The sequence below is a fragment of the Cynocephalus volans genome, chromosome 12 (assembly GCF_027409185.1).
Source record: "Cynocephalus volans isolate mCynVol1 chromosome 12, mCynVol1.pri, whole genome shotgun sequence".
NCBI classification, from domain to species: Eukaryota; Metazoa; Chordata; class Mammalia; order Dermoptera; family Cynocephalidae; genus Cynocephalus; species Cynocephalus volans.
The window spans coordinates 57,730,355-57,751,784 of record NC_084471.1 but is presented as its reverse complement, the minus strand read 5'-3'; the positions used below and the strand labels follow the sequence as shown (position 1 = coordinate 57,751,784).

At 40.3% G+C, this 21,430-nt stretch overlaps 1 protein-coding gene and 1 pseudogene across 6 annotated transcripts in view; both read left to right on the top strand.

The window, feature by feature from the left end:
• LOC134391663 (uncharacterized) overlaps nt 1–17,405 on the top strand; it is a 63,944-nt pseudogene extending 46,539 nt beyond the window's left edge.
• The window catches only part of MON2 (MON2 homolog, regulator of endosome-to-Golgi trafficking), a 103,031-nt gene continuing 98,636 nt past the window's right edge, over nt 17,036–21,430 (top strand). For 4 of the 6 annotated variants that reach the window (XM_063074799.1, XM_063074801.1, XM_063074798.1 and 1 more), the window contains exon 1: nt 17,036–17,522. In XM_063074799.1, coding sequence (XP_062930869.1) covers nt 17,412–17,522 — 111 coding nt within the window. In that variant the 5' untranslated portion in view covers nt 17,036–17,411. Of the gene's footprint in view, nt 17,523–17,640; nt 17,738–21,430 lie in introns of all 6 variants that reach the window. The other 2 variants (XM_063074800.1, XM_063074803.1) reach the window with 2 other exon arrangements.

Genomic DNA, 21,430 nt, shown 5'->3' with positions numbered 1-21,430 from the left:
TCTTTGTTGGGAGCCTTCTGATAACAGCTTCAATCTCCTTTATTGTTATTGGTCTGTTCAAATTTTCTACGTCTTCACGGTTCAGTTTTGGGAGCTTGTGTGTGTCCAGAAATTTATCCATTTCCTCCAGATTTTCAAATTTGTTGGCATATAGTTGTTTATACTAGTCTCGAATGATTCCTTGTATTTCAGATGAATCAGTTGTAATATCGCCTTTTTCATTTCTAATTTTTGTTATTTGAGTCTTCTCTCTTCTTTTTTTTGTTAGCCAAGCTAATGGTTTGTCAATTTTATTTATCTTTTCAAAAAACCAACTTTTTGATTCGTTGATCTTTTGAATTGTTTTTTGGTTTTCAATTTCATTCAGTTCTGCTCTGATCTTAATGATTTCTTTCCGTCTGCTAACTTTAGGATTGGATTGTTCTTGTTTTTCTAGTTCTTTAAGGTGAAGTGTTAGGTTGTTCACTTGCCATCTTTCCATTCTTCTGAAGTGAGCATTTAATGCAATAAATTTTCCCCTCAATACTGCTTTTGCAGTATCCCACAGGTTTTGGTATGATGTATCATTGTTTTCATTAGTTTCAATAAACTTTTTGATTTCCTGCTTGATTTCTTCTTGGACCCATATGTCATTAAGTAGAATGCTGTTTAATTTCCATGTGTTTGTATAGTTTCCAGAGTTTTGTTTGTTATTAATTTCTAGTTTTAATCCATTGTGGTCTGAGAAGATACATGGGATAATTCCAATTTTTTTGAATTTATTGAGACTTGATTTGTGACCTAATATGTGATCTATCCTGGAGAATGATCCATGTGCTGATGAGAAGAATGAATATTCTGAGGTTGTTGGGTGGAATGTTCTGTAGATATCTGCCAATTCCAATTGGTCTAGAGTCTTGTTTAGATCTTGTGTTTCTCTACTGATTCTTTGCCTAGATGATCTGTCTAATATTGACAGTGGAGTGTTCAGGTCCCCTGCTATTATGGTATTAGTGTCTATTTCCTTCTTTAGGTCTAATAGAGTTTGTTTTATAAATCTGGCTGCTCCAACATTGGGTGCGTACATATTTATGATTGTTATGTCTTCTTGATGGATCAGTCCTTTTATCATTAAGTAGTGTCCCTCATTGTCTCTTTTTATGGTTTTTAGTTTAAAGTCTATTTTGTCAGATATAAGAATAGCCACTCCAGCTCGTTTTTCTTTTCTGTTTGCATGGTAAATCTTTTTCCATCCTTTCACTCTTAGTCTGTGTGAATCTTTATGGGTGAGGTGGGTCTCTTGTAGGCAGCATATAGTTGGGTCCTGCTTTTTGATCCAGTCAGCCAGTCTGTGTCTTTTAATTGGGGAATTTAAGCCTTTAACATTAAGAGTTGTTATTGAAAGGTGTTGATTTATTCCTAGCATTTTATTGGTTGTTTGGTTGTCTTAGGTGTCTTTTGTTCCTTGCTTTCTGATTTACTGTTTGGTTTCTTTGTTTGTTGGTTCCTTAGGTTGTAGATAGTGTTTTTGTTAGCTTGTTTTCTCTTCATGAATGCCATTTTTATTGTACTAGCGGGTTTAGATTTTTCTTAGGTTTTTATGGCAGTGGTAGTTCTTTTTCAGGAACCAAACCCAGTACTCCCTTGAGGATTTCTTGTAAGGGTGGTCTTGTGGTAGTGAACTCCCGCAGTTTTTGTTTGTCTGAGAAATATACTATTTGCCCCTCATTTCGGAACGATAGCCTTGCAGGGTAGAGTATTCTTGGCTGGCAATCTTTGTCTTTTAGTATTTTGAAAATATCATCCCATTCCTTTCTAGCTTTTAGGGTTTGTGATGAAAAGTCTGATGTTAACCTGATTGGGGCTCCCTTATAGGTGATTTGACGCTTCTCTCTTGCAGCTTTTAAGATTCTCTCTTTGTCTCTGAGTTTTGCCAATTTGACTATGACATGTCTTGGAGAAGGCCTTTTTGGGTTGAATACGTTTGGAGATCGTTGAGCTTCCTGGATCTGAAGATCAGTGATTTTTCCTATACCTGGGAAGTTTTCTGCCACTATTTTGTTGAATATGTTTTCAATGGAATCTCCATTTTCCTCCCCTTCTGGAATACCCATGACTCGGATATTTGAGCGCTTGACGTTGTCTGATATCTCTCTCAGATTTTCTTCCATGTCCTTGATTCTTTTTTCTTTCTTTTTGTCTGCTTGTGTTATTTCAAACAGCCCATCTTCAAGTTCAGAGGTTCTCTCTTCAACTTCGACAAGCCTGCTGGTTAAACTCTCCGTTGTGTTTTTTATTTCGCTGAATAACTTCTTCAGTTCAGCAAGTTCTGCTACATTTTTTTCCAGGACATTGATTTCCTTGTATATTTCCTCTTTCAGATCCTGTATACTTTTCCTCATTTCATCATGATGTCTAGCTGAGTTTTCTTGTATCTCATTCAGTTTCCTTAGAATTATCACTCGAAATTCCTTGTCAGTTATTTCAAGGGCTTCTTGTTCTATAGGATCTAGAGTATGAGATTTATTAACTTTTGGTGGTGTACTTTCTTGATTTTTTGTATTTCTGGTGTCTTTTTTTTGGTGTTTATTCATTGTGGCAGGGGGTTTCACAGTCCACCGGTTTGAGACTAATGACTAACTAGGATGTTGCTGTGGTTGCCAATTTGGTATGGCTCCCGCCGTGACTGCTCAGTTGGCCTCTAGTGTCTTGTGTGTGTGGTTGCCTCGGGTCTTGGGCTTCTCCGGGGGTCCACCTTTCTGGTCAGCTTGTACTCTGCTGGGCTGGTGGATCACGTACCACAGGGTGTGTGATCTCTGTTGAGCTTTCACTTCCTGTACAGGACTTCTCCCCGTTCCGTGTGCTCTGGCCCAGGCTGTTAGATCGTGCAGTGGCGACCCCACCGGGTGTGTGGTTTCTGTCGAGTCTCCGCCTCCCTGGCCGCACGTCTTCCCCCTCTGTGCACTGTGCTGGGCTGTGTTGTGTCTTCTGCACCCCTCGTCTATCAGCTGGGCCTTCAAGACCCTGCTCAGCACCGCCTCGCCCAGGAAGTCTACCAGGTTTCTGCTAGGCACAGACGACCGGTCTCTCTGGGTGCCTTTGTAGCACTGTGTAGATCTTTCTCGGGTCTTGTTCACCTTTGTATCCCCCCGGTATAAACCGAGTCTAGTGCCCGCCTGCAGCCTGCTCTCCGGCAGGTTCAAGCGGACCTGGGAACTCTCCTACCACACTATTCCCAACCAGAAATTCGTTAGGCTTTTTTCCAAACTGGTGGTCGCAGAGATGGTATCTGCCTCCCAGTAACAGGAAGTTTACCGGGCCGGAGTCCAGGGTGTGGTGGAGTGACAGTCAGCCCGCCCGTACTTCCTAGCCCTCCCAACACTGGTCGGGACGCCCCACACCCCCAGCCCCACCAGAGAACCGCGGAGGGAGTGGGAGAGGAGGCCGGCCCGCAGGGTCCGGAATGCCCCGCGCCAGGCCAAGCAAATGGGCTCAGTGATGGCCGAGCAGGGCGGAGCTGCCCGCACCTGGGAAAATGGAGGCAGCACCGGGGCAGTGAGTGGCCTGGTGGTGCAGGCGGGAGCCGCGTGGGCATCCACCCCCCGAACAGAGCTGTGCCAGGGATCACTCACAGTGCTGTGCCAGGTCGGGCGCTCGCTCTGTCTCTGGTTTGTTGCCTTCCGTGTTCTCGGCGCTGCCGCCTCGGGCTGTTCAGTCGCGGCGCCGCTCGGGCGCTCCCAGGAATCTTCTTTAATGCCGGCCTGAAACCTCGAATCCTGAATAGGGCAGCTGGCCGCCTTCAGTGCGGCCCCAGCCTCCGGGATCCTGGCTGCATCCACAGCAGCCCTGGCGCCGTGTTCCCTGTTTCAAGACTCGCTTTTGCAGCTAAGAATCAGTTCTTTTCCTGCTCCACACTTCAAAGCTGTTGCCTGTAAATGAGGCAGCCTCTCCTGCCGGGGGCAAAGTGGCGTTGAGCCCCCACGACCAGCCAGCAGCAGCAGTCCTCCCTTAAGAGATGGCCAGAGGAAGGTCCACAAGTTTCCCGGCTGCCTGAGGCCCAGTGGCCACCTTTTCCACCTCAGCTACTCCACGCCAGCCGCCGCCGCCGCCGCCATCTTGAAACTCCCAGATTAAAAGTACTTTTTATTTTTTCTGTGTTTGAATAACATGAAAAATGTTTTTCTGGAGCGAATCCTCAATTAATTTTTCCTCTCTTGAAAAGAGCACAGAATCTCATTTCTTTCTTTCTTTTTTTTTTTTTTTAAAGATGACCGGTAAGGGGATCTTAACCCTTGACTTGGTGTGGTCAGCACCACGCTCACCCAGTGAGCTAACCGGCCATCCGTATATGGGATCCGAACCCGGGGCCTTGGTGTTATCAGCACCGCACTCTCCCGAGTGAGCCACGGGATGGCCCGCATCTCATTTCTATAGGTATGTGTATGCTCCATTTGATGGGATGCTGCTCGCTGAGGACAAAGCTTGGACTAAAGAGGCTCAGTGTTTCTCTCCGTATCAGCCCTAACACAAAGAAAAGGCGTGACCCGAGATACCTAATATGGAAAGGGGACAAGTGAACAAGTGCCAAGGGACTCTCTTCTCCTGTGGGAATCCTGAATCCCTAAATATTATAATGCATAGTCACTAAGTTACTGTGTTTGAGATTTTATTCTAAAGCCCTCTGCCACACACAGATGGATGGTCTGTGAGTCTGGATTGGATCAGTAGTCTCTACTCTAGTATCTTTCCTATCTAACCTGTTCCCTTGGATGACAATCTCTTCTTTTCTGAAAGTTTTGCTTGAAGGTGTCTCTCTAGGTGAACATAATTGAGTTAGAAAAGTGGGAAGTAGAACAGGAGAAAAAAAGAGTGAGTCTCTACTGTGAGCTGGTCCTAGGGGTCCCTCACCTAGTTGCTGTCCTGATGTTTCACCAATTTGGATAGAATTTGATTCCTCTGTTGGTAGTGAATCCACTACCAGAAGGAAGAGCCCCACCACACACAAGAGGAAGTAGAAGGAAACAAAACTTCATGCAGTTGAGCTTAAACTCAGCCATAAGGACTAATGTTTCTCAGACTAAAGAGATATTCTCCATCACCTGAAACACAATGAATGCTGCCTTGGGCAACAGGGCACCAAGAAAGCACACTCCGGCCACCCCCAATGAAGTTCCTGCTGGCCATGCTTACCCTTCCCTAAAAAGAAAATCTTCTTCTGTTTGATTTTTGAGATGCTTCTAGATCTCATGTTCAGAGCCTTCTACCTATTACAATATTCTTTTTGAAAAAAAGTCTCTCCTTACTTAAGTCCATATTTGTTGATTACCTGACAGTTTTATGGTGTCATAATTTGATGGAGTGCCATCTGCCCCTCAGAACCCACTCTCTTCACCCAGGTATTCATATTGGCTTCTCAGATCCTTTGTGCCCTCCTTCCTAGGTGGGGAAATCAAGATCCAGTGTTTTTGTTTGCAAGGGCTGCCACAACAAAATACCACAGACTGAGTGGCTGAAACAACAGAAATTTATTTTCTCTCTATTCTGGAGGCTGGGAAGTCCAAGATCAAGGTATCAGCAGGTTTGGTTTCTTCTGAGGCTCCTCCCCTAGACTTACCGATGGCTGCCTCTTGCTGTGTCCCCACATGGTTGTCCCTCTGTGTGTGTCAGTATCCTAACCTCTTCTTATAGAGACATCAGTCATATCAGATTAGGACCCACCCATATGACCTTATTTTATCTTATTTACCTCTTTACAGGCCCTATCTCCAAATACAGGCACATTCTGAGGTACTTGGGGTTAGGACATCAATATGAAAATTTGGGGGAACACAATTCAGCTCACAGCTCACAGTGATGAGTCAGAACTCCTAATCCAGTGATTTAGAAATCTCTCTTGTAACACAGTAAGGAATTATTTTGATCCTACTGAATGAAGGCCTTCCTGGTTCTTTTCTATCTGAGCAAGAATCTTCCTGGACAAAAGTCATCTTGGCTCATTTAAAAAAATATATTTTTAATTGTGGTAAAATATACGTAAAATAAAATTTATCGTCTTAACCATTTTAAGTATACACTGCAATAATGTTAAGTATATTTACATTGTTGTGCAACTAGTCTCCAGAACTTTTTCATCTTGAAAAACTGAAATTCTGAAAAAAAAAGAAAAACTGAAATTCTATAACCATTAAACAACTCCCCATTTTTACCTTTCCCCCAGTCCCTGGCAGCTACCATTCAACTTTGTTTCTTTTCTTTTCTTTTTTTTTTTTTTTTTCTTTTTTCTTTTTTTGGTGGCTGTCTAGGTTGAGGATCTGAACCCTTGACCTTGGTATTATAACACCATGCTCTAACTGAGTGAGCTAACCAGCCGGCCTCATCTCTCTGTTTCTATGAGTTTGACTACTCTAGATATCTCATGTAAGTGAAATAATACAGTATTTGTCTTTTTATGATTGGCTTAGTTCACTTAGCGTAATGTCCTTAAGGTTCATTGATGTTATAGCATATGTCAGAATTTCCTTCCTTTTTAAGGCTGAATAATATTCATCACATGTATATACCACATTTTGTTTATCCATTTATCCATTAATGAACATTTAGGTTGCTGCCAACTTTTTGCCTTTTATGAATACTGCTCTGACTGTGTGTATGCAAAATATCTCTTCACAATCTTGCTTTCAATTTTTTTGGATATATGCCCAGAAGTGGAATTGTTAGATCATATGTAATTCTATTATTAATTTTTTGAGTAACTGCCATACTATTTTCCATAACTGCATCTTGGCTCTTTCTACGTGAGGATTTAATCCCTGACTCTTTCTGTTAAGTGGAATTCTTCCTGGCTCTCTTCTGTTGAGTGGGAATGAATCTTCCTGGATATTTTCTGAGGTCTCTTTTTATCTATTTGAATACTAGCCTAATCCCATTAATAATTCTCACTCCACCAGGTGCCTCTCCTCCATCTCCCCTCCTGACTGTTTGCATCACCACTATGGCACTAATTCAGTCCATTATCTCCAAAAATGGCAAAATTTTATAAAGAATAACTTGAAGTTGCAATGGGCTTTCTCTGAGGTTCCTGGGATCTCCCCCAGGTTAGGCTCATCCCTAAGGTTGGTCTGGAAACCCTGGAAAATATGCCACTAAAACTAACCTGAATCGTATAGATAATTTTCAGGTTTTTTAATGAGTCAAGAAAGTCCTTTATTATATAAGTATCATTTAAGGTAGAAGAGACCAATGCTTAAAAAATGACTTATTGAGGCAGGGCAATTGAGGTCTTTCAATTTTCCTTCTTTGAGGTCCTTCAACTTTCCTTCTTTGAGGTGCAAGTAGCAAGAAAGTAGGGCAAAGGTTTTGAGTAATTACAGGAAACTTTGGAGCCAGCAGCGTGGGAATGAGTTTGGGGAGGGACAGGTAGGTAAAGAAGGGTCAGGACATGGTAGAAAGGGAGACAGAAAGGAGTTTGGAGGAACAGATGGATAAGGAGAGGAAGAGGAGGCAAGAGTGTTTTGAGGTTGGAGTAGAAGAGAGAGTAGCAGTTGAGGAGGACAAGTGACCCTTGAGAGACTGAAGAGCTTCAGATAAAGCAGACTGAGATTGTTGAATGGCTTAAGGTTACACTGAGAAAGCCATTTTTCAGCTTCTTCATATCAAGAGAAACATGCAGACCATTGCTTAGAGGAGATTTGGAGTCCCCAGGATTCAAGGGCTATATTTGCTTATTTGCCTTTCAGTGTTTTCAAAGAATGCCCTCACTTAGTCGCTTTTCTGCCTTGAAAAAGTTCTGAGTTACATGAAAACAAAAGCAATCGTGTTGTGCCAGTCCTTCAGGGAAACCTCAGACAGATTATAGCAGACAAACACAATTATTATTATTTTTTTTTTTTGTCGTTTTTTCGTGACCGGCACTCAGGCAGTGAGTGCACCGGTCAGTCTTATATAGGATCCGAACCCGCGGCGGGAGCGTCGCCGCGCTCCCAGCGCAGCACTCTACCAAGTGCGCCACGGGCTCGGCCCCAAACACAATTATTTGATAGCAAGGCCCACTTTACTCCCTCCAGAACCAGGTACCTACGGAAGGAGCTTCCATCCAGAAGGCCTACTGCTACCCTGGGAGGATCAGTGGGGCAAATGCTAAGTTAAGAAGTCACAAGGCTTTCTACCGGCTTAAATCATTTTTTCCTTAACCCAATGTTCAGCTGGTTGCTATAAACCTTTGACTCTTTTCCAATGCTCTGACAAAGTTGATTCTGACAGTTTTTTTTCTTTTCTTTTCTTTTCTTTCTTTCTTTCTTTGTGTGTGTGTGTGTGTGTGTGTGTGTGTGTGTGTGTGTGTGTGTGTGTGTGTGTGTGTGTGTGTGTGTGTGTGTTTCTGTGAAGGGTAATAGGTCCTGGGAGCTCCTTTGTCCACCATTTTGACTGAGGTCTGACCTAGCCAATAATTTTAAAAAATGAATCCAGCTCCCCCAAATCATCTTGCAATGAAAATATACAATATTCAGTGTATAAATGTAGTGAGGGAAAATACTCACTGGCTACTCTTGGCTCTCTATTAAGAGGATCAAGTGCTAATATTTTCTGAGCACCAGTCATATTCCAAGCACTGTGCTAGGAGTTTTACAATGACCTCACTGATCTCAAAAAGAATGCTTGGTTGTGACTCCAGCTTTATTTCAAATATCTGAGAATTTACTTTTGGCACATACCATATGCCACACACAGTTATTTTCACAATGGCTCAGTATTTTTACAGTAAATTCTTACAATTTGAAGACAGAAATCTCATCTCAGTTGCAGCATTCACTCACTTGCTCAACTAATATTTCTTGAGGGAAGGAAGCAGCTATTTGGGAAAAGATGTATGACAGCAGGTACATGGCAGCCCTCACTTCTACAAAATTTATCTAGTCCTCTCTGCAGGAGTAAGTTGCCCAATGTGTATACCCCAGTCCCTTATTTTGTTTTCCTTTGCTTAAATTCTTGCCTTCATAGCATTCTCAGTACCTCTGTTCCTCTATGATTGAGGACAAGAATCCACGTAACTAAAACAAATGTTTATTGAACCCCAGTACTTATATATACCAGTTTCTAGGAGTATAACCATGAATAACTCAAAGGCCTTTCCACTGAAGAACTTGTACTGTACTGGGGAGATAGACAAATAACGTTACAATTAAATGGAATATGCATTATCATATAGGGAGATGTATTGAGTGCTATGAAAAACCTAAGGTTCTTTCTTTATAAACAAATAATCAATCTCAAAGAAAGGTTCCAATCAATAAAATGTTCAGGAAATAGATTAAACGTGGAGACAGGCCTCAGCTTTACCAGATTTTTCATGGGACAATTTTCGCTTCTGAAATATCCAGGTAGAAACACAAATTTTAGACTTTCATAACTAGCTGGATTCCTGACTCACCACTTGCTAGTTAGAGGACCTTTAGCAAGTGAATTAATCTTTTTGAGCCCTCATTTCCTCATCTGTAAGACAGAAATAGTAATTTTTAATTCACAGGGTTTTTTTGTGAAGATTAAGTTAAATGAGATAGTAAACACATATAGCATAGAGCTTTCCATAGAATTGCTTCATAAATGGCAACTATTATTCTTTAGACTCAGAGGAGGAGTTATAAGACAAACCCTAGTTTGGATGCAGCTTTGCATGGACCGCTTCTCTCTTGGTTTTTAGTTAGGAAATATTGAGTTAAACCAACATTATTTCCATGTCAATGACTGGCTTCATGGGACACGTCTTATCATTCTAAAGTACATTTTGAGGTGTCTAGCCAAGCAGCTGGACGCAGATGTGTTAACTGCAATGACACTGGGCTAACCAAGAAGGATGGGAGTATAAAAGTACATGTGACCATTTGGCGAAAGAGCAGTAGGTCAAGAAGTGGGAAGAAAAGGCCAGAGGAGAACAGATTAAACTGAGGAAGACGTCTAGACAGGAAGGTAGTAGGTGATATCAAAGAGCAGATTAACAAACAATGGGTGACATTAATATTCAGAATAGATAATGGACTTCAAGAAGATCTGGCCAGAGGAACTGGTTATTCAGCCATGTGGGTAGACAGAGCTCCTAGATACAGGGACCTAGGAGCAGACCATAATTTGAGACCCAGGCAGGTGGGCATGACCTGGCGCTGGGGCTCAGGGATAAACTCTCAGACTGAGGAGGGGCCTGGCAATTAATAAGAATAAATCTAGAGAATTGGAGTATCAGACAGGTTACCAAGCCAGGGTTTCAAATATAGGAGAACAAAGCCATGATTTAACTACCAGAACTGATGCTAGACAAAGAGTTTCTCTACATTGGCACCATTACACTTTGGACTGAATAATTCTTTGCAGGGAGGGGAAGGGGGACTCTCCTGTGCACTGTATGATATTTAACATTAGCTCTACCCACTAGATGCCATTTGTATTTGCTCCCCAAGTTGTGACAATCAAAATTGCCCCCAGTTGAGAACTACTGGGCTAGAGTATGCCTGATGAGAATGGTGAAGGCGGGGGTAAGAGAGTCTCAGGGATGAGTTGATCTAGAAGGGGCCAGTGACTGGCCTTCATTTCAATGACCGAAGGTGGCCCAGAAAGACCAGTGTAATAAGCATTATGCTCAGATCTCTGTCGGTTTTTATCGTTTCTAAGTACCCTATTTTGGCCTTCTCTCTTCCCCTTCTTTCAGTGTGATTTTCCTCCAAAGGACTGCCCCTGGCCTTCTCTGGTTTCTTTGGCCCCCATACACAGAGAGCCAAAGGCCTGGGAGAGGCCTTATCCAATGGGTGATTTGTGTGAGATAGCTTCCTTGTCTGGAGGGTTCCCTAAAATTCTGCTGCCCTCCCTGAGGCTTTGCTTGATTGGCCTCTTCATCTTCCCTACTTCCTCCACTTTCTTACTGGAATCTCCTGGGAACACTCCCTTAATAAATCACGTGTACACAAATATCTCCTTAGGGTCTTCTTCCAGGGAACCTCTTAATATAGCCAGTAAGGCTGGAATCAAATGACAGGTGTGAGAAACAAGTCCAGGCCAGCTGCTCAGAATGAAGACAATGAATAAGCCTGGCCTGAAGTTCCCGTTAATGTGGTTTCCAGTGTGTGACACATTGGCAATGAGAGAGGTGATTTAAAGGAGCTGAGGATGTCTATACAATGTGGTCTTGGTCTCAGGAACAAGGCTAAAAGCAAGCTAAGAGAATAAAGCACACGGTCTTAAGATGGTAGAAAAATAATAGAACTATTAATAGAAACACCTCTTTTCAGCAAACACCATTTGTTGTTAATATTAAACATTTCCAGAGAATTCATCACAACCTCAGAATGAAGGAGTCTATAATCCTCTGGACTCTGAAAATGCCGCTGTGGAGTATTTCCATCTCTACCTCTGTAACACAGAAAGAACCTTGCAAAATCTGTATATGCTCCTGCCTCCTGTGCTGGTAAAAACTTTCTGTGAGCTGTTAGGAGTGAAGGACATCTATCAGGGGTGACTGTCACGTCTGCTTTTTCACAGCAGAATGCACCATTTGCACTCCGGTAGCTGACAGATACAATGATTACGGGATGGGCCAACTAAGAGAAGTTTTGTAGTAAACATGGCTCTTGTTAAAAATCTGTTCCCACATTGTTACTTCATTGTTACTGGCACTCCATACAACAGGGACCAAACTTTGATGTATCACATTCAAGAATCATGTTTATGTTCTCAAAGCAGGTACAATAAAGACAGAAAATAAAATGTTTAAAAAATAATTTTTGAGAGTAACCGTAAGAAACTTATAAGCAATTTAGTCTTATATGTAGGAAACATAGTCTTACATCTAGGAAACATAGTAAATTATAAGTTTGCTCCTCATAATTTTTCTTTTGTAATTATTTCTTTATTCCCTAAAGAAATTATCTGCATTCTTCAGTCAGTATGTAATTTAGACCAGTTGCAAGTTACAATTTTTAATTCTGAAGATTAAAGCTTTGAGAACATCTTATAAAAGATACATAGACAGTGTATACCAATGGGCATTAAAGACTAATCATTCCTAGACTAAGTAAAATCCTTGAGAAAAAAACTGTAGAAATTAATTAATTTCAGGAAGAGTAATTCAGAGATAGAAGATTAACAATAACAAAGGAAAACATTATAGAGTGAGACTACAAGTAAACAAAATGAAATTAGTAATAATATTAATTATGAGTTTAACAACATAAAAACTTTAAATTCTAAATAAATTTATAAAATAAACTTTAAATTATAAATAATATTTAAAATATGGTTACTGATAAAAATGGGTAAGAAAGCATTTGCAAACATGTCTTAATAATTCATTCAACAAAGAGATCTCTGATGCATTTTCTTCAGCATAGATGCCCACGTTCTGTACCATGTGAACTCATCACCCTGATCACATAAACCAATTACCTTGACCGAAGCTGTTTGGACAAGGGGTGTGCCCAGCTGCAAGGGCAGCTGATTCATATTCTTTTCAATGACCTGGGAGGTGGTCCAGCAAAAAGCACAGCAAAATTGGAATACTCCATCTATATTCAATATGCCAAACTACTTAGATTCTTTCTTCTTAGAAATTTAAATATGGCATATAAAGAGAAAGTATGTAGTTAGTAAGGTAGAGAGACAGAAGCTAAATAAACACAAAGAAGAAAAGTAGCAGAGGCCGTGAGGTAGCAGAAGACATGAGGAAGGGAAAGTGATAAGGAAGCAGAAGCTATGAGAAATCAGAACCCAGATGACATGTAGAATTGAGCATGAGGTAATTGGTTTGCAGAAGCAGGAGAAATATAGCTGAAACATAGAGTAGATGTGTCTTGGTAACAGTTAAGCACTGGAGGAGGGAGAAGGAAACAAAATACTTCTGTGCTGAGATTAATCAAGCAGTTATGGATACCAAGAACTTTCCAGTTCCCAAACTACATTCCAGGCTCTGTGAAGTCTAGCTCTTCCTATACTTCCAAAGGGCTTGGCTTCATCGTTGGAATTCCTTTCTTTATTATTTTCACATGAATTATTCCTTTGAACCCCTACTGCTTGAGGTATCTGAAACAATCTAACTAACTGTATACCATATACAGGTATTTGGACTTTATTCTGAAAGCCATAGCAAATCATAAAAGGGCTTCATATTTGCATTTTAGAAAAAAATTTCTCTGGGATCAGTGGAGAAAATAAATTGAAAATGAACCAGAGGCAGGGATTACACGTTGGAAACTTGTTTTAAACCAGTGAGAGATGATGATGCCTGAATCAAGCTGGAGAGAATGGAGAAAAGTGGATGAATAAAATGAGAATGTTAGGAAGGAGGATGAATCAACAGAATCTGATTTAGCTCAGATGCAGTGGATGAGGGAGCAGGAAGAATCAAGTTTGACTCTCAAAGTTTCCTGATTTGGGCAACCAGATGGATGGTGGTGCTTTTCATTGAGAAAGGTAATGTATGAAGAGAACAAACTCCTTTCCAAGGTGGCTCCGTGGCGCAATGGATAGCGCATTGGACTTCTAATTCAAACTCCTTTCCAGGGAGGAATATGAGGTGACAGTGAGACTTCCAGGTAAAGATGTCCAATAGGCAGTTGAATATTCATGTCTGGATCTCAGACAAGAGCTCTGGAGTAATGAATCTGTGTATAATGGCCTGACATCACGACTTTCAGAGATATCTAGGTGACAGTTTCTTGTTTCACTGTCATTGTGCTAAATTCAGGAATGTACTTGGACTAGGCTGTGTTAGCTTAGGGAAGCTGAGAATAAACAACTTGTTCATGTCTGACTATCCTCTGTACTGTACCCTAGTAATCATATCGTACATTGTATAATCCTGAGACTGATGAGCTACCCTGCCTGGGTGGAGTTGTCTCTCCACCTCTCTTCTCTAGGTGGAGGAGGCTATGTACAGGACCTGTCCAGCTTTATGTGCGTAAGGCTAGGACTGGAAGAAAAAGTTAAATTTCCAGAAGGTCTGAGTATTTGGAAGGTTTAGAACTTTGCACTTTCACCTCTTAGCTGATATTGCAACTAATTCCTTTGTGTATCCCTTAGATAAGTAAATCCAAATGGTATCTATGTTGTGGTATGTCTGTTAATCTGGATCTTCTATTGATGTTTGTCAACATGGAGGTTGTACAGGGTGACATCAGTATATTGGTAGTAATTGAAGTCACTGGTGCGCATGAGATCACTCAGAAAGAATAAATAGAGAAGACAAGAGCAGAGAACAGAATTCTGAGAAACACTAATATGTAAAGAGTAGGTGAAAGAAAAGTCTAAGAGGAGAATAAATGAATGATGGTAAAATCTGAAGCATTGAACAGCTAGAAAGGTAGATTGAGTAATATTTGTATTTCATCATTAGGCTTACATATTTCAGAATGACATTAGACAAGTTTTCTTTCTACACATGAATACATGCTCCCCATTAAATATATAATTTTTCTAAAAGATTCATAACGAAGGCTCAGAAAAAGACATGGATTTTAATTTTCAACTAAAAGGTTAGACACCAGGAACAAAACTTGATGATAATTAACTATTTAGAAGTTAGTAAAGGGGACTGGCTGGTTGGCTCAGTTGGTCAGAGCACAGCCTTACAACACCAAGGTTAAGGGTTTGGATCCCCATACTGGCCAGCCACCAAAAAAAGAAAAATTAAGTGTACAGAAGTTAGTAAAAGACATAGCATAAATGATGACCACAAAAAAGCTCTCTTTTTCTACCACCTATTTAAAATATTTACTGAAAACTTAATGTGTGCCAGACATTGTGCTTTATCTTCAATATCTCATTTAACCTCATGAGGTTAACACATCCATGAGGAAAACGTTTTTATTTTCTTCTTTCAAAGATGTGGAGAGGTTAAGTAGCAAAGATTAGTGAAGATTAGATTAGAGAGGTTAGGTAATTTGCTAGAGTCACCTGGGTAATAACCAACAGAGCTGAGATTGAAACTTTGGGCTTTTTAACTTCAGAGCCTGAGGCTTAACCATGTGATAATGCTGTAAAAGCATTATTTATGTTAATAAAAGGTTAAATTTTTCAGTCATTTATTAATGTAATTTTCAATGAAGACAGATTTTGTAGTCTCAGAGGATAGTTTTATACCCATACCAACATTTATAGGTATGCTACAATTTTGAAAGACACGAGAACAAAAACATGTTTTGAGTATTTGTTTCACTACTGAAAGAGAAATGATTCTTTGGAATGCTAACTCCTAAGTTTAGCTGCTTTCTTAACCTGTAGAATAAAAAATTATTTTTACCTCTGGTAACTTGTTTGGTTTTGACAAAAAGTCATGCATTGTTTCTGGGACAACACAATCTCTCTGGGCATTTTAGAAAGAGGACTATTATTTATATTAATAGAAGGCTGCTATGTGTCTTTTTAAAGAAATTAACAGAATTCCAGATATAGGTACTTGCTACGCCTTAGGAAAATTTTGACTTTTCAAATCATTATAAGTATTGTTTTAAATTAACGAATTCCAATTGCATTTCCTCCACTATATAATAGAGAGGTTAAAAAAAACTCTAAAGAAGATAATTTTGGGTCAATCATGCCAAAGTTACCAATAATAAAAGATTTAAAATTTTATAATAAAAGTTGGCTACAAAGGAAAAGACTAACCAAAAGTTCTCTACACAGGAAAAGAGCTTGACCCTATATTACTGGGCCCCTTATTAGACCACTTTTAACAGGTACCTGGGACCTCAAGAATAATGTCTTTCATATAGTCCATTTGAGCTTTTTTGCTAAAACTTACAGGTTTTAATACATAAACCTTATACATAAATATGGGAGCTGCCAAGTTTCTCAGAAGTTGTGTAATAGACACAAATGATCTAGGTGCTCCCTGCTATTACCTCATCTGCCACCTTTTCCATTCTTGCTTTGCTTATTATCAGAACGAAAAACAAATGAAATTATTTAGCTTGCAAAGTACCTGTGTTACAAGGCCTTCCATGTTACAGCCAAACCTTGCCACCCACTGAGAATCTCATAGTTTACTATCTTCTGTCCTGTCATCAGTTCGCTGTCTGAAGGTGCCGATTTCTTCATCTCCTACTTCTATCTTGTTTTACGCTTGCAAAATGCCTTGGGCAGAAGTAGACCAACCTGAATCTTCAGAGAAGCACAGATGAAGATTTTTCTCTTCAGCTTTTGTCTCACATTTATTTGGCACTTCAGACCCAATGAAGGCTTTTCTATCGATTCCTTATTTAAGCCTCAAAACTTTCTGGTTCTAGTAGGGCATTCATTCATTCAACAAATATGTGATTCACCTACTATGTGCCAGGCACTGTTCTAGACGCCGGAGACACAGCAGGGAACAAAACAAAAGAAGCAGCCCAATCCTTCTGAAACTTTCCTTTTGGTCTGGAGAGGTAGGTGGTAAGGAGGGCGGGACAGTTCGCATAGCGCCTGGCAAGTGGTTGGAGGAATTTCGACCTTGAGCGACATGGGAAGCCAGAGGAGGGTTTGGAGCAGAGGGCAGTTTTATCTGTCATTTTACAGATTAGGAAATAATGGACTTCTTCGCAGTAAGTGCACCAGTTGCGCTTTGCACAGCTCTATGGAGGGCTTGCAATTTAGGTCCATCTTATTAATAGATGTTGATTTAAGGCCACTCGTCCAGAGATTCGAGGAGGCAGAAATGAAGAGGGAGAAAACCAATTAAGGTTAATGCAAAAGGAAGCAAACTGTTTACACCGAAATACAATTTAATACAAACACAAGAAAAGAGATACGCCTCGGAGCACGCGGCGGCTCTGTTCTGGCACTTGTCACCGAAAAGAAAGCAAATCTTAACGCCGCAAACTCTGCCCTTAGCCTACTTGGGTGCCGCGGTTGGGGCTGGAGAAAACGCTCTCCCCACACCCCCGGAACCAGGCCCGCCCCGACCCTGACCACGCCCACGGCCACGCCACGCCGGCGGCTCGCGGCCGGGGTTGGCAGCGACGGGGGCGGTGTCCGCGGTGCCCGGAAGTGCAACTGACGTGTCCCGGCGGCGCTCGGAATTGTGGGCGAGTCGGCTAATGGCGTCGGCGAGTCTTGGAGACCTGGGGAGCAGGCGCTGAAGCTTCTTGCCAGGTTGGCTGGTGACGCCCGGTGTGGCCGGGCCCCGCGGCAGGGGGAGGGACCTGGCCGGCTTGTGGGCTCCTCGGCCAGAGTCCGCGGAGCCTGGCGGGGCGATTGCGGGGAGAACCTCCGAGAAGAGCCGGGGTGTTGCGAGGAAGCTGAGGGGAGAGCTCGGCACGCTCCGGATTCGCAGCCCAGGCCCGGCAGAACCCCTGCGGAGCCCTAGAAGCGGGCTGCGCAAGAGCCGAGGGCGCCGGGAGGGAGCTGCTTGTCGCCCCAAGGAGCTGGCAGTGTCGGAGCTTGTTTGTGTTGTTGAGAAATTGCTCGGACCTTAGGAGATCATGTCCGGCACCAACAGTCCCGAAGCGGTAAAGAAGCTGCTGGAGAATATGCAGAGCGACTTGCGGGCCTTGTCGCTAGAGTGCAAGAAGAAATTTCCACCTGTCAAGGAGGTAAGCTTCGGCCGACGTCAGGAGAAGGCACCGTGAGCATTCCTAGTCCTGTTAGACCCAGGCTTTCACTCACGGCCTCCAGTCGTATCTCATTTTCATTTGACTCTCACCTTTCCAGATTTGTGGGTCGATGGGTTGTTCCAGAAGCGCTTTTTATAGTTTCGGTCGGAGAGGTCTGAGGCGCTTTGATTTTCTCCACTCTCATAGCCTCCCAGGTTAGTAATGAAGTTCGTGGAGTGAGCCGATTCAGTTAATTCGGATAGTACACTCACCTCTCTGCCCTTTCTCAAATTAGAAACTAGCCAAGTCAGAATTGAAAAGCTTGTCTTTTGCTCCTAAAAACGAATGTCCACCGTTGTGGTGAAATCTGTGCTCCTGCGTTTATAGTATATCACTCAGCTGGAAACAGCTTTCCTTCTTGGCATGTGTCATTCACCTTAACTCTGTATCAGTCGCATGAAATAGTAATAAACTATCCAGAGCCAACTAATTTACGACATTTATTGAAGACCATCAGTAACCATGTTAAACATTGTCATGAGCAATACTGTGGTGAGAAGCTTGGGCTTGGAGTCAAAACAAATACACGTGAACTTATGTTCTAGCAATACATCTTAATCTCTTTGAGCTTCAGTTTACTATCAGCTGTAAAATTAGGGTTAAAAGGTGGTTTTATTAGATTATGCATAGGAAAGTCGTCGGAGAAAAAGTGTATTAACCAAAAGGCTCAGGTTAATAATATATACAATTAAATTCTCCAAATAGTTCCTGAATTGAAATTATTTACCATTTGGTCACTATTGGCTTTTTCTCTTAATATGCCATTTTAATTCTTTAAAATTTTTTTAAAACTCTGCTCAATTTCTTTCCTCATTTTTGAAATGAGATATTTCAGTGATATTATTGTAAAAGTAATCGTTTTATTTTTATTTCTATTTAATGTAGTTTGGTATACGTGCAATTTCATTTACTGTTTACCCTAAAAATTCACCAAGGAATTACATGTTTTCATATTTATTTGGATATTTTACCTTTTTTTAAAATACATTCTGCAATCAGAACGTGCGCAATAGTTTAGATTTTAGGTCTCTAAGGAAGCCTAACTTTTCTGTAAGTGCTTTGGTTCTGTCAGTCTTCAACAAACTCCGTCTTGTATTTCTTTAATAAAGTAATCAAATATTATCCAGTGATGGAAACCAGATGTGCTGTTTTTTGAAAGACGACTATTATACGTTTTCAGATAGTCAATAGTTTGTTTTGATATTTTCATTATTTTCTCTATATCATATATCTGTTGAAAGTTGTAAGTAATTTTAAAGAATTAGGTTGTTTTAATTGTAAGAGAAATGCTCTCATTTGGTAAATGTCAAATCCTGTTTTGTAATTTCAACAATAATTTATAGAACTGACCATTCCCAGTTCTAATAATAACATATACAAACGGTGGTTCCTCTATATTATTATGGTTTTTGTGGACTAGCTTAGAAATTTAATGCTGTTTATTACATTATTGCTATTGGAAAACGCATTCAAGGTTCCAAATAGGTAACTTACAAAGTTCTGGAACTCAACCCATTCCTAATCTGGGAACTTTTATTAAAGTTCATTAGCTTTTACTTGAACACTAGAGAGATATTTAGTAATTGCACCTAGTCTTTGAGATAATGGCAAAAATAGTTCTTGTTTTGCTTCTCTTTGATATTTAATTTTATATACAGTACATACCATATAAGAATTTGTTGAATGAAAGAATCTTGACTCCTTAACCAGTGACACTTGCTTAGGGCCCTACTTTAGGAATAGAAAAATGACCTTGACTGTCATAGGTTTAAAACAAAGATGAAATAATTAGCCTAATAGTGATGATTTTGGGGGAGGAAGCCATGACTTTCAAGAAATATTTTGGTTGAATTAAATTTTCCATAGTAAATTAATAGCAATGCCAAATTTTGGCTTTTGTTCCCTAAGGAACTGGTATGTTTTTGGTTTTATTTTTCTTTTTGGGTGCTAGGTAGACCATAAAGTAAAGCATTTGTAAGCCTAAGAAGCTTTTCATCTGTAATTTGCTGGTTAACATTCTTTCAGTGTTTTCACAGGTATTATCTGAAAAATAATCATTCTGAACTGTTTATAAGTCTCCTCAAGCAAGGCATTTATATTTAGTCTTTATTTCAAGTTTTTAGTTATTTCCACTTTTTTTGGCAATGGTGCTTGGCTATAAATCTTTTTTTTTTAATAGATAATAAGCTGAATGTTAAAGATTTCAAGTCTGTTAGAAAAACAGAAGAAAAGAGAATTGATGAAGGAAAGTGCCTTATTTACTAATATTTACTTTGTCTTTGGATTTTGTACATGGTTTTCCCCACCTTATTGTTTTCATTTATACATCTATCCTTTGCATATTAAGTTGTTTTTTGTAGGGGCTATAATTTCATTCTCTCATTTTATAATAAATTTAATGATTAAATGACAGCAATAATTTTTTTCCTGCTTATTTTTCCTAGTCCTTAAACATAAATCTTTACATTTTAGCAGCGTAACTTGAGTACAACTGTACTAGCTAATTGGGAATATTTGTATGAAAATTTTTTCTTTGCCTTAAAAATTACTTTGAAGCCTTCTAAAATCACTTCTGTATAATTGATATTCAGTGTCCTTCAGAGGCAGTGTCCTCTGAAGCTTTATGTTTACGTATTTCATAAGAACTTTTTGGTCATTTCCTATTTACAGGCATTATGTTGTAGAAACAGATGAAGGGGATCTAACTGAGCCTGGAAGTGTGGTCAGAGAAAGTTTGTAATTCTTGATCGAAGTCTTAGAGGATAAAAGGGTGAATAGAAGCTACAACAGAAGAAATAGGGAGTGGAAGGGGAGTCATTCTTGGTAGAAGAAGTAACCCATGTTGTTTGTATTCCATATACTGTAAAACAAATTTCACGCTTTTAGGAGCCATTAAAGCTTTTTAAGAGGCTGGCAGGTTAGCTCAGTTGGTTAGAGCGTGGTGTTATAACCAAGGTCAAGGGTTCGGATCCCCTTACCAGCCAGCTGCCAAAAAAAGATTTTTTTTAAAAAAAAAGCTTTTTAAGAGAGTACTAATATGATCAAATTCATATTTAGTAATATTACCTTGACAGCATTTGTAGGAAAAATTAGATGGTATTGAGATCAAGGCAAAAAGGGCAAATTTTAAAAAGTGATGATTGCTTATATTGAGGCAGGAGTAGACATAGACAGGAGGTTGCTTGCATTGAGATAGACAGCAGTAAGAGATTAAGAAGAGATTTAGCAGGTAAAATTACTGGGGCATGGTGACCTTTTATATAATGGAGAGAGAGAAATCTGTGATGCCTTCCAGGTTCCTGGCTTGGGAAACTAGATATATTGGTAAGAGAAGAATTATAGAAGGAGAAAATGTTTGGGGGGAAAATGAATAGTCATGAATATATTAAAACTTATGTGTGACATCAAGTAGGTGTTTGAAAATGATAGTTTGGCAGTTAAAAGGGAGGTCTAGAATTTCAGATTTAGGAGTATCAGTTTACACACAATATTAGGAATTATAAGAGTGATGAGATGGGCCAGGAAGAATATATAGAGTGAGAATATGAGGGCTGAAGAAGGAACTTTGGGAGGCACCAGCATTGAAGGGAAAGAGGCAGAAGTTAAAGAGGAGGGGAATACTTGTTAGAGCAAGGTCCCTGAGAAAGCTGGAGTTTCAAGGGCATACATGTATGAGCTGGATTTCAATCTGAGAAGGGCTTATCTTCTGACAGAGGAAGGAAAAGGAAAAAATGGGTTCGCATGTGATAAATTTGAATGAGGAGCATGGTAAGAATGAATGAAGAGACAGTAAGTGTGGGCAGTTTGGCCTTTGGCCTCTGTTTTCTTGGTAAGATAGTAAATGAGCT